The sequence below is a fragment of the Thermobia domestica genome, chromosome 13 (genome assembly GCF_964235325.1).
Source record: "Thermobia domestica chromosome 13, izTheDome1.hap1.1, whole genome shotgun sequence".
Lineage (NCBI taxonomy): Eukaryota > Metazoa > Arthropoda > Insecta > Zygentoma > Lepismatidae > Thermobia > Thermobia domestica.
This window is the reverse complement of record NC_137466.1, coordinates 11,708,082-11,722,545: the sequence shown is the minus strand read 5'-3', so window position 1 is coordinate 11,722,545 and position 14,464 is coordinate 11,708,082. Positions and strand designations below refer to the sequence as shown.

The window sequence follows — 14,464 nt, the reverse complement described above, 5'->3', positions numbered from 1 at the left end:
TTAACACGAAATGACAAACATTTCTTCGCAGCTATTTTATGTATAATTCGTTTATCAGTTCATATACTAGTTGTACACGTTCATATACTAGTCGACATAACCAAGCAGGGGGATCGAAACTATCTGCAAACTAAAACCCGTCTGTTTTACATCCGCCTACCGCATCATATTATCCAACTCCGAATTGAGTAACAACAGACTTAATGGGTTGGCATGTCTTTTACCACGTTTGATCTGAATATTAAAGTTAACATTACTGAATTAAGTTTATTTTTTTATAAGCTATAAGCTATGCTTATTGTGATTTACTGAAATCTCTGTACATCTCAAGGCATCTATTATTACTAGATATGGAACAATGTTGAATTTCCTAGAGATGCCAAAAGAACAACCGTAAACAGGTTTGACAGTTTTACCCAGTTTCAATGTAGTGCCAATCATCAAACAATTGAACAGGGTCAAATTAGCAAGTATTAAATCTCTCTGAGCAACATATAGTTCTCTCAAAATTTACGTTACAAACAGGAGATGAATAAAGAACGCTAATTAATTTCTTTAGTTAATTCTATCCCAGTTTTCAAAATAAGTACAGCCTTATTCTGTCTCCAAATCACTGGAATGAATCCTGATGTTATAATTAAATTGTAGTTTTCTAACACAAATGTTATTTTCTCTTTACCCGTTTTTCTCACTTTCTAAAATCCGACGATTGCCTAAATAAGATACATGTTATTGTTTTCTTAATTTCTTGAATGGTAATACTTGTTTAAGATTGTTTGGTACCATTTGTTAAATGTTGTTTAATCATTGTTAACCTCTTTCAACCTGGTTTGTGTCGTTCCGTCTGTTGACAGGTGTCAGAGCAAATGCGGTAAAAGATATCTAGAAGTGTTTTTTTTTTTCGCATTGCATTCACTATAGCAATAATATGATCCATATATTTCGTTAACCGTCTACTCAAACCGGAATTGGTAGAAATAAACTATTTCCGGTTTCAATCTTAATAGCTGTAGAATGCAAACGGTAATAGGTAGGTATAGGCTCCTTTCTGCAATTGAGGCGTCATTTTCGTCCCCACAATCCTGGACACACGTTTTTATACGCCACTGGATCTTCACACCTCGATTCTTTTTATATCCCACGGTCATTACTTCCACATGTGCAATCTGTGGAAAGGATTCCAGTTTGTTTTTCGGATCACGTGGAGCTTGTTATGACTATCCAGTTACCGCTTCAAAAGCTTCTGAAACATATTAGCTTATGGCACTTAAATACCGGCATCCTTTCTGAGCCAGAATTCCTACAGTTGCTACGCCAACGCTGGAGAAATTAATCAGCAACTTTTGCGACGGAACAATATTATCCAATGGTGGGAACAATGGGGCAAACCAGCTTTGAAACAAATCTGTAAAGAATACAGTAGAGAACGGTTACAGCGATTCCATGAACAATATAATTACTATTCTCAGCTTCTACGCGACTATCATAAGGCATTCCTTAACGGTGAATCTGTACTTCCACAAATTAAACAGGTAAAAGCTTTCCTGTTGACATTACACCGCAAAAGACTTTATGGTCTTACTGTCCACAGTAAAGTATCCCACAAAGCCTCCGAGTCTTGTACATATCAGTGCCGAACGTCGCAGAAGCATGCAACAGATTATTCATAATATACTCGATGATGAAGGTGTTTTATGTGAAGGAACTAATATTATTCCATACTTTGTGCGCTATTTTGCCTATTTATATCGCAACCATGATGTTCCAGCAAGTAATGACGGTGTTTTCGACACTTTGAACCCTCTCCCAGTTGAACTTCAAGCAGAGCTTGATGCTTCCTTTACTGAAGCAGAAATTCAGCATGCCCTCCACGAGGCTAAAAAGAATAAATGTACTGGCATCGACTCCCTACTTTACGAATTTTACCAGATATTCCCAGATCTTTGCATTCATTTTTTTACTAAACTTTTTAATGCCTTTCGATCTAATTTACAAGTCGTTAAACATTTACGCACAGTATTATAGTGATCGTTCCTAAGCAGCCCAAGAGCACGCGCATCACTCTTTTAGACCTATCAGTCTCGCATGTTGTGATTATAAACTTCTCGCAAAAGTTCTAGCAGCTCGGTTACGCAACACTTTAAGTTCCATTCTGTTACCGGAACAATTTGGTCACGATCAGCAGCATCCTACATATCTGGCTTTATTGAATATTAGGAGCACGATCACTTATTTTGAAAGTCGTCCGAAATTAAATGCTGCGCTTTTGAGTACTGATTTTTCTCAGGCCTTCGATAAACTAAGCCATCAGTATTTTTTTCACAGTTCTTGAGAGGATTCATTTCGGGCCAGTCTATTTAAATATGCTTAAGACGTTATGCACCTATCGTACTGCCCAAATTAAACTGAACGGAGCCTTAACGCGGGTCTTTCTCATTAACCGGGGGCTTATTCAGGGATGCCCCTTGTCCCTCATGCTATATAGCATTGTCGTTATGACGGTTCTGCAAAGGATCCGGAATGAAATGACGGGATTGTGTGTTCCCTCGTCTACTATTAAACTTCAGGGTTTCATAGATGATATTTGCTTTTTCTTTCGCTCCCAGCGCGATTTAGATACTATTCTTAATAATCTTCAGATATTTAGTCAACTGTTTGGTGTGGAATTACATCGTAGGAAAACCAAATTTCTTGTTTTGAATGATATGTCTTCTTGCCCTTTTGTCTGCCCCTTCCCTGTAGTTAACACTCATAAAATTCTCGGCATTACTTGGCATACCAATATAAAAACATCTATCCAGGCAATATATGGAGTGGCTGTTCCTAAGGTCATTAACTTGCTTTATAAACCCAAAGCTTGCAATCTTACATTACATGAGCGAGCGACCTTCTTAAATATGTTTGCCTTCAGTTTATTGTACTATATAATGCAGAATTTTCAGCTTTCTGTCTCAGACTCCAACACACTTAACAACCATCTGTTTGCCTTTTTGTGGTATCACTTGACACTGCGTGTACATCGACGAACGGTCTGTACGAACAAGCAAGTAGGAGGGTTAGGTATTAAAGACATGGCTCTTCAAGGTCGTTGTCTGCTACTACCCCACACGTGTCAGCTCTTAACTTCCTTTTCTGAGTCCTTCTCCGCGTGCCATATAATGCGTTGGTTCGACACGAGCCTCTCAGTTGACGACCCGCTCGGGAGAGCAATGCTCCCGGAAGTACGTTTTCCCGCGCGCTACTCTAGCCAGCTGTTTTACGCGCTGTCCTAGCCAGTTGTTTTAAGTTGGTCACAAAATTTATATCATTGAGTACAAGGGGACAAAACGAGCCCTATATCATGGAGTACAAGGGGAACAAAACGAGCCCTGCGGGGCTTCTAACCCGTTCCTAATACTACTACTGCTACTTATCTGCACAATCAGCACAAAAGTAAGTAATTATTTTCATGTTATTTTAATTTAAAAAGTGTTATAAAAATGTAAAAAAAAACTTTCCTCGGGCCGGGTTTGAACCGAGCGCTAGCCCACTCGGCCACGAAGACCGACAACCACAATCGTTTGGTTTCTGCTATTTGAGAGCAATGTAGCAAGAAATGGATAACGCCTACCAATCACAATTGTGTTTTTCGTTCCTACTTCCGGGAGGATTACTCTCCTGAGCTGGTCCTCTCAGTTCACCTGTTTCTATTCTGAACTGGTCCCAATCTTACCATTACCTGCGCACCATCATTCTAGACATTTCGAATGCTCTTATCTGTCACACAGCTATTAAAGATATGACTGTGAAGAAATTGTATACTTATCATGCAAATTATCTCTATACCCCCCCTAAAAAGTGGATAGCGTGGTGGATTAGTAGTTCTTATACTATTTTAACACTAGATCGAATCCCATCCCATTCTTTTTTTTACAAAACATTATAATTATCATGTTAATTAGAACCGTAGCAATATAATAAGGACATAACTTATTGCAATAGCTATTGTTTTCATTTCATGCTATTGTATACCTTCTCTCATCCTGTTTTCTTGGAAAGAATAAATTTGTCTTCAACAAAGTGTAAAGGATATATACGGACAGAAAAAAGACATTTTAGTACCAAACGTGTTTTATCGTGATGAAATTGATTGGTTTGCCATTATTTTTTTTTAAAAAAGAAGTAAATTATTGAAGTTGGCTCCTCTTTAGCTTTTAGCTAAAAATATTTTTCTAGGCAAGGTGTGTGATCATACCCAAAATTTAGCTATGGAGTGAAAGATAATTGTTTATACAAACATTTTACAGGTTTAGGTGCGTGAAACACCAATACACCATGGTTTCGCTTATCCGAACTTCCTTTGTTCCACATACCGTATGATCCGACATATAATTACAGATAGCGCCAATCGGCAAGAAGAACTGCAAGTTGTGGTGTTAATTTATTTTTCATGCTCTGGAGTCTATCGCCTAGCGCGCCCGTCTACACCTTGACTCATATGTCTATCCTTCAGTACAGACACGTATCCAGGTTTTCTATTCGGAGGGGGCCCAACACGAATCCTCGTAAGCACGTAATTCTAATGTTTTAAAAATATCAATATCAATATTATTATTATTATTATTATTATTATTATTATTATTATTATTATTATTATTATTATTATTATTATTATTAATAATAATAATAATAATAATAATAATAATAATAATAATAATAATAATAATAATAATAATAATAATAATGCAACAGTTCTGTATTTCTCTTAAAGTTTTTCCTAATTTTCATTTGTAAACCGGTTTACTTTGGAAACTGCATTATAGCACAAACAAAATGAAACCTATTTTCGAGAGAAATGTAACTAAAGAAAACTGTGTGCTTCGTATATCACATAATAAAAATAGCAAGAAGACATTGAGTGTATCGTTCTAATATATTAAAGTTAAAAACAGAACGGAAACGAAATGTTAATCCTATTTAAAACTCTTCTTTAATTCCACCTGGTATAATGGCCTCCAAGTAAACTAATATAAAAGAACCTCAAAAGGATAAAAGCAAGTTTATTAAAAATTGCTTGAGTTTCGGAGGGGAACAACCCTCAGGCCCTCACGCTGGATACGTCGCTGATTCAGTGCAATGCATTTATTTGTTATAAAACATGATTATTAAATGTATAATATGTAAAATTATATCATAAGTTATACTTTTAATAGGTCTTTTCTTAACACATCTATATTATCCGGCGTTCTGCCTGCCTGTTTATGTCGGATAAGCGAAACTCTACTGTATTTCCAAAGCTAGCACATACATGAACTAGAATTGTATCGTCCTAGAAGAGACAATAGTGTGAAATGCTTATATTAAAAGGCTGGAATAAAAAAAGCATAAGTACTGTTTAGGTAGCGTGAGAACAAATTAAAAACAATTCAATATATTTCGTAGGTATCAGATTATCATGTTATTGTGTCGCTGTGTATTCTTTTTAAAACATAGTTTTAAAAGTCATACCATTCGCAATATTCCTAAGGAAATCGAAAGAAAAACTCCTATGTGCCTCTTGTGGCAAAGCGGCTTAAGTGCATGGTCCGAAACCGATTCCCAAGCTAAGGTATAGATAGTGTTCCCATATTTCAATAATGAAAATCCGGGACGCTACTAAATTACGAGAATCTTTGAAATGCTTAAAATTGAAAGAAGTGTTGAATACTAATTTACTTTCCTCCATTAGATAGAGCTGTTCAAGTATTACATTTTACTAGACCTTCCGAGGGCACCGATTTCTCTGTAAGTTTGGGGACCCATTCAAATGTAGAAGATATATATATATATATATATATATATATATATATATATATATATATATATGAGGATTTTAAGGCAAATTGCACTCAAATTATGCCAAATATTGTATATTCACAAATACAAAGAGGGCCCACATGAGCTTTGGGGGTCCACCCCTCCGGCCCCCCAGGATCGGCGCCCTTGCCTTCTTCGTAGTTAAGCAAACATAAGCAGATGATTTACTCCCTCCCCCTGCTTAGCAAAATTGTTTGTTTTTCCCTTAAGATCTGTTGTGTTTCGTGAAATAACAACAGGAATTAACCATCTAAATGAATGTTTTCACTTCGCCATCCCGTCGATTCACGTTGCCTAGGACTAAAATAAATTAAGGGTCAATAATGAAGATCAGATTTTCATATCAAACATGTAGAGACATGTGGATCGGAGATCTTTCTTTGTTCGAACTTTGATTTTTTCAAATCTGTGATGGGAAATTATGTTGTGAGTACAAGTTTCGAAATTAGTAGTATACAATCGTAAAAATATCTTACAAAACGATGGTTTATTGCAAAATACTTTCACTCAAAGAATGAACTACAAGTAATAAACTTGTTAATTTTCCTGAAGAGTTTAAGTCTTGAATGAGACGGAGGCTCTCGAGCGTAGTGCTTTTAATGATTGCCTCATTTGTTCTACCTTCCCTTGTGGCAGCCTTCATTCGACTTGATCCTAAACGGATTATTCAGAAGTCGAAGATGGAAGATGTTCCACATTGTTCCAAAACACTCTTGGTCGATTACAATCTCCCTCACTTGTGAGGGGACAACCCCATGCTGTAAGCGTCGGTGGACCACCGATTGGCAACTAGCAACATATCCCCAAAACTTGGCGGTTCCGCAGCGATGATCGGCAGTGGTCCCACTTCCGTTTTGAAAATTATACCACGAGCGGCAGAAAAACGACGGCACGCCAACGAAGCACATAATTATTCCCCTAAAATACGTTAAATAGCCTATATGCGTGATGTGTTTGCATTAAGGTGAGTCTAAAAACACTTTCTAAAAAAGTAAAAAACGTGCCCTGAGCTGGGCGCGAACTTCCAACCCGCGGTTACTAGTCGCGTGTTCTTCCGAATTCGCCACAGAGGCGATTATAAAGACACAGCTTGTACAGTAATAAATGGTTGAAGTCGTTTTAACATTTCTAATCAGAGTGCTCCTTTAACCGTGTATATTTGACGATAACTGTTTGGGATCAGATCAAATGCACTCGTCATGTAATTTTATAACAAAATGGCAAGTGTCTATTTACTTTTTTCATAGTTCTCCCATATTCACTTGCTAGTGATCGGTGACAGTTGCCATCTAAATTCATACAATTATACGCACCCATCTCAAGATTTTTCACTTCATGATGTAAGTGAGTTACTCTTAACCCCCGGAGCTCAAGTATTGTCCTTATAATAACAATTCGTCAGGGAAAAGTAATATAAAATAATAACCGCATGCACATGACTAGCGATAGTTCGTGTTCGTCCCTTTGCGATTCTACGTGACAAATCAAAGGAGCGCGGATCAAAGTGAAGTACTCGCTGTTACACGGTGGTAACTTCAATATCCCCGATTCTAGATATCTGCTTCGACTCGAGGAATCCCTGCCACTAGTGGCACACTAGCGACAATCCCTCGACGCGTCGCTACATCGACGATCGCCATTTACCAGCAAGTGGGCCACTAGGTGTTGGTGACGTTTACGACATGGGGAAGCTAATAAACAAACAAACCATTAAATAAATCTAAAGCCTTATAAAAAACGTTTTCCCAAAATTTACATCTAGCAAAATCATTTGTTGGTTTTCCAGAACTGTAAATTCACCTTTATTCATAATTTACTTCTATCGTAGTTTTGATATGAGAATGATGTCTGAAATTGTAACACAGGTCATTAATACTTTTTTTTTTTTTTCGCTTTAGACAGATTTAGCAGTTTTACTTAACAGTCAGTCAATTTGGATCTGTGATTTCAGAGTTTTAGAGATTTCCTTAAATTTTTCATTTCTACAACAGTTTGCAACTAACACCATTAACGTATCTTTTTCGATATTTTCATAAGTAATGGCTTGGTCACTCCCGTATATTTCAAACAATAAATTATTTACGGTGTCTTACTCCATTAATCTGAACTACATTTAATATCCAACAACTCTGTGCATTTTCCCTTAAATCTACAAACTTTCTATTAGGTTAAAAATGAGCATTTTCTATTTTCTTCCTTTCTTGCTAAAACAAAACTGTTCTTTAAACAAACTGGAAATGATGACTCTATACTACATTATGTTGCATAGAGCATTTCATGTAGCATACCATTTGACACTTGGACACTTTCTTCGTATATTGAAAGTAACAGGGATTAAGTCCTTCTACACTTACATGAGAAGTAAACAAATTGTTTTTAATTCGTGAAATTGCGCCAATGCACTAGGTCCACAGAGTTTTTAATTTAAGAATATTATTATTATTATTATTATTATTATTATTATTATTATTATTATTAGTAGTAGTAGTAGTAGTAGTAGTAGTAGTAGTAGTAGTAGTAGTAGTATTAGTATTAGTATTATTAGTATTATTATTTACATATGTTTTCCTGAATGTTAAGCAATATTTCACAAAAGCTGGTATTTTTAAACAAATGTTTTCGATATCAAGTTTTCATAAAGTAGTCACTCTCTCCTGTAAACAATTTCAGAGAAGCCGCGGTGGCTCAGTGATAAAGCGTTCACCTTTGGTGCATGGAATGCTTGGTTCAACCCCAGCTCGCGCCAAGTGAATTTTGTGGTGGACAAACATGTCCATTGGTTTTCTCGGGGTTCTCCCGTTTTCTCCCAGCAAAATGAACAGTGTGACGAAAACTTTTACCTATTATTTACAAGAATATTTGTCGAGTTTTTTTTTATTTATTATTATCAACGATTCTTCCTCGGGTCAGCTGTCTGTATACAGTTAAACAAACAAGAATCACATTGAGGCAATGAGTGTAATTATTTACTTTAATAGTATTAGAAAGGTATATTTTCCTGTATTTTCTACCGGGAATAACTGCATCTGCTCTAGAAAGCTGGGACTAACAACAAAGGAACCCGATGTGCCAACCACACATCACCCTCTAGTCGTGAGTGCCACAAGTCCTTTTCTACGTCTTGGCACCCTAAGGGTTGTTGCCTTCAAAGAGAGAGAGGGAAAGAGAGAAATAATTTACATGCCCTCGCACTTACATGCTTAAATAAATAAATTATGTAAATAACTGTTTCGTTTTCTGTTTATTATTATTATTATTATTATTATTATTATTATTATTATTATTATTATTATTATTATTATTATTATTATTATTATTATAAATTTCTTAGGAAGTTGACTGCCATATGTATGCACACGGCCCTCCCGTGCAGCGCCTCGTGTATGATTTTCCATACACGAAGTTTCCAAGTTTATTGTGCTCGTTCTATACGTGTGTTTGCAATTGGATGCATATGGCGTAGAAGTCAAAATTTAATGCCCACGTATATGCAAAACCATAGACAAAGAAATTTATGAACAAAGACATTTATGGTACTAAAGCAAAAGGCAAAAATAAAGAATTACTGGCGGATTGTTGCCCGTAGTGCGCAGTTGATAACGGTTAACAGTGTTAAATTTCAACAAATAGAGTTTGAATTAAACACGAATTTAACATATATTGTAGAGTGGGGAAGGCTCAAGAGTTCGCTGGGATCATTACAATATCGAACCTCGTAAAATGCACTGCAAACCTGTCTGCAAGCCCCCCGTAATGTTCAACAGATATTGTGTATTAATGCTCATTCAATGCAGACCTATATAGGCCTACGCACTTCAATACTCAACGAAGGTGCAGACTATTCATGAGTTGCAGTATTAAACTCTCTCACCCACTGTATTCTCCTAACATGTCTCACAGCGATTTCATTTTTTGGTATCTCAATCACTTTCTAGTAGGATAGCTTTACCTAGAGACCACTGATTAACCTGGTATGTTTATCTTTCACTTTCTTGCTTTTGGAGTTGACAGTCATCGGTTGGACATTTCACACGCAAATATCTAATATTAACAACGTTTCTTCTCTAATTTCGTAATATTGTGTTATTTCTCTGTATTATTCATTAGCTTGGTTAGGCTTACTTAAATACTTTTCTCTTTGCACCTACGTATTACCTATACCTTAACGTTGGATAAAAAGACACTACCTCTCACCGGTGGGAATCAAATCCAGAACCAATGCACTTGAAGCATTTGGCCACAACAAGACACACTTAAAAAGAAATTTTGATTTTGTTAGGAAAATTGTGATTAGGTGTAATATTTAAAAATATATTTAAGAATGAGTACCGATGAAACGCAATGAATTTTCTCTCTCGAATTTCTTAAACGGCTCGTGTTAGACTGCAGCTATTACTGAAACATTTATTTGGGAAATGCGAATAAAATAATGTGTTTTGAAAAACTTTGTTCGAAGCAACTTACGTCTAAAAGTAAAGTACCCACTGATCATATTTCTGTTAGAAATAACTTATGTCATATATTAGAATTATTAAGGAAATAATTGTATGTGAATTATGAGCGAAAGCGTCTGAGAACTTCCTGAGAAAATCGTCAAAAAAGTCATCCCCAAGAATAAAATATCCCTTGTATATCTTTTCAGGACAAATGAGTTATGCTATTTTTGAAATACGAACAAAATTGCCTGAGTCGTTTCCGACAAAATCGTAGGGTAAAACTTGCTCCGAAAAGTAATATACCACTTTTAGCTTGTTAAGAAGATGGAATTATACCATATCGTTAAGTGATTTATGTAACATTTATTTATGAAATTTGAACAAAATAGCGTCAGGCGTTAATGGGAAAATCGTCAGAGAAGAGTAAACTAAGAGTAAACTACCCCTTCTGAATGTTTACATGACGAAAGAGTCGTGTCATATAGTTAGGCTATTTTGATGTGATTGAGAAAATTGTTCGAAAAAGTGCATCCCATACAATAAATTACACCTTATGCATTTTTTCAGAGCAATGATTCATAGTACGGTGAAAGGTTATTAATAAAATATTTATTTGTTAAAAATATTCAAAATCTTCACAGCTATTTTTGAGACAATTTAATTATTTTAATATTTCAACCTTCAGTAAACTACCCTTATTTTTAGGTGTCGGAGGATATAGAATTTGAAACGATAGTGTTATAAAAACTTCATGTCTAGAATTCGGTCCAGATACGTCGAACAGTATGGCCTCTATTTGAATGCATGTAAAAGCGTAACGAACCGACAGACGAACAGATGGACAGATATCAAAATCACTTTTTCGATATGTTGGGGCGTGAAATTTGAATTCATTGAAATCTCGGATTCTATTTTTATCACCATCACTACAATTTCTTCTTTCGTCGCTCGACCGTGAAAATGAATAGGAATCCAACGACACATAAGGTGATAATTTGTAATCCCCAAAATTTAATGAGCTACGTTCAATGTGTTGCCATGCTAGAAAAAAAGCTTATGCCTGTTTGCTATATCATTTTAATATCAATTTTTCACGCTACTATATAATGTATAAATATTGTATGATTTTCGTTGATATTCATGTTATCTTTTGAAAATATTCGTGTTCCCCATACATAGATCTGTATTATTTACTTTCGTACAACGAAAGCATTATTTATTCCTTACGTAGACTTATGATTGCATTTCTTGCACTTATGGATATGAAAAAAAGAGAGGGAGAAAGTTAATACTCTAAAAAGAAAAAACACAAGCACACACACAAATGATAATTTGACATCAGCTTTTTCCTTTCTTCCTTTTCTTTCATGGCAACAAGCTATTCTAACATTCGATGTAACAAGGGGTAAGACTGGAAAGACTCAAATTCGCGTATGTTCTTTTCCTGTTCCTGACACACAAATCCGAAGTGAGTTTTCTGCTGTTCAAGAACGGGCAGGGGATGTGTAACATACAAGACCATAAACTGAAAACAACCACTGCTTCCAATAGTACACGTACTCTAATACTGAATAAATACGATTAAAGGATACTATCAATAAGTTATTTCCTTATTATATTGTTTCGTTTCTTATTAACATCGAAATTATACACTTCCTATAAAGTTTTGTAAAAAAATGTGGGATGGGATGGGATTCGATCTGGTGTAAAATATTAAAATAACTGCTAGTCCGCCACTCTATCCACCTAACCACAGAGACAACGTTTTGTTTGCTCTCTTTTTCTTAACAAATAATGCTCATAACAATGGTGCGTATCGCTTCGAACTTTACGATAAGAGTTTTCTGTTTAATTCTCTATTTTCGTACGACATCTTAGTTACGGAAGCTAATTTTTATTTGGCAAACCACATTGGTTTAAACATTAGATTTGAACCAATAAATTCAATATTTTACTCCACTTTCCAGTTCCTTCCACCAGCTCGTTCACTGCCTATTGTCAATTTCGCTTCGCAATCGCGCTCCGCTACTGAAAAATCCCTCGTAAGCATGATTGCCAGTATAAACAAAACAGAGCGGAATTTTGTTTTTGCTTATTTGTTTAATATTTTACTACATTTTTTGGAAATATCTCCTTAGATGGATAACTTCCTATTATCTCCTCATACTAATAACTGAAGTTTACTCATAAACGTAAGAAAAATGGAATAAATGTGAAAAATCGTGACTTACAGTATACGCGCATTTTTTTGCGCATGTGGGTACTTGTCCAACACCCTGTGCACTGAACTATGATTCAACTCCTTGTGCATTACTGAACGCCATATGCTCCGCTGGAGTGACATCTAGAAGAAGGCCTGTACTGTCGTAGTTGTTCCTTTGTCAGCTGCTGTTCATATCAATGCCCGACCCCTCAAATTTGGATAATAACTGTGATAGTGTAACGTTCTAGGGCTCCATTGTAGATGATTATGCTTGAAATACACAGCCACTGCAGGGGACTTCTTTCATCCCGTCCTTCGATTATCTGGATATAATCCTCACGAGTTAACGGCATGCTTTCACAAATGCAAAAAACAGGTAATTATAATTTTCAGCTCCTAATTACTTTTCGCCAAATTAAGTTACACAAAATACAAATTCATACTTGGCATTTCGAGAAAATTCATTCTCTACTCACCTACTGTTCATAGTAAAAGTTTCGAATTCAAGGTGACGGAAACAAGATGGTAACCATACGTGTAACATACTCTCAAAATCGTCCCTGAGCCTAATGTGTATCCGTTATCTTATATTCAATGAAATTACATTTGTATGGATTTTTCAAAGGATTATAAGGAATTTACATATACAATTCTTGCTTTTAGGCAAGCTGAAATAAAATATTTATAAATATTAATGTATTAAAACACTGGAAAACAAACTTCCCAATATCTCTCCTATGTAATTTTAAGATATTGGTGTTTTATGGATATATCCATATATATATATATATATATATATATATATATATATATATATATATATATATAGATAGATAGATAGATAGATAGATAGATAGATAGATAGATATAGATATAGATATAGATATACTTATCCGCGTGCTGTAAACATGTCTATCTATACTTTAAATTAAACTATAAATTTCTTCTTCTCATTATGCTTATGATTAAATGATACAACAATGTAATGAAGTTCTTTGTTTCTATTTCAGAGTGAAAACTGTCGCTTTTTGTGGAAGAAAGGGGGAAGTTAAAGTGAAACGATTGGCAACGTTTTTTGCAGATGCATGTTATCAACGTCCAAACACAGTTCTTCCGCCAATATTGAGTGGTACAATGCCCAACACAATCTAACTATTTTCAAAATCTAACGCCTAGATCTGAACAATATTTGTTCTCCATTCTGCGACTTTCTGTACAAAAAAAATTATGCAACAGTGTTGAGCGATTCAATAAGTACAGAGTATTGGTATAATAAAACCCTGAATAAGCACTACAGTTGAATATACACAGTACGGCACCTAGGAAACGAAACTTCGCCTGTAAATAAATTAACGAATAAAACGTGAAAGCAAATTACCTCGGTTTTTTAAAAGTAGGAGTCTCTTATGCTTTACACACACCCTAACATGGTCTGATTTTGAGTTCCATCTACAAAACTAATCTGCGAGGAGAATTTATTACAATCATGGTCTGGACTATAGAAAAAGTACTATTTTTCAAAGAAATTATTATATCTAATAATAATAATAATAATAATAATAATAATAATAAAAACACTGAGCTGAATTTCTGACGACGCTATAGTTATTATAAATAACGGAAATAAATATACCTTGCTCTTTAGTTTGAAAATCCTGCGGAAGAACTTGGGCAATCAAAGAACTATTTAAGCTGAGAGATATTGAACTCAAGCGTAGAATAGGAGACAATGCTCTGATCAGAAGCTGCCTGGCTTACAAGAACTTCCATGGGTCCCATGCAGCTCTCACAAGATGAGGGAACTTATTAACTAATTTTCCGATTGTATGGTGTAATTTCTAATGCCTAGAAAATAAAATGAATAACTTGATATAAGAGAAAATAAGTAGTTATTACGAATTTAAACCAACTATCACTAATAACATCTTTTAAGTATCTGTTAGTAATATTCAATATACAAAAATTGGTCAAATATTAGTAGTAGTTAGTT

General features: G+C 35.2%; 1 protein-coding gene across 1 annotated transcript in view; it reads left to right on the top strand.

The window, feature by feature from the left end:
* LOC145669120 (pancreatic triacylglycerol lipase-like) overlaps window positions 1-13,963 on the top strand; it is a 57,190-nt gene extending 43,227 nt beyond the window's left edge. The window contains exon 6 of the mRNA XM_081737461.1: window positions 13,485-13,963. Coding sequence (XP_081593587.1) covers window positions 13,485-13,626 — 142 coding nt within the window. The 3' untranslated portion in view covers window positions 13,627-13,963. The remainder of the gene's footprint in view (window positions 1-13,484) is intronic.
* The last annotated feature ends 501 nt before the right edge of the window (window positions 13,964-14,464 follow it).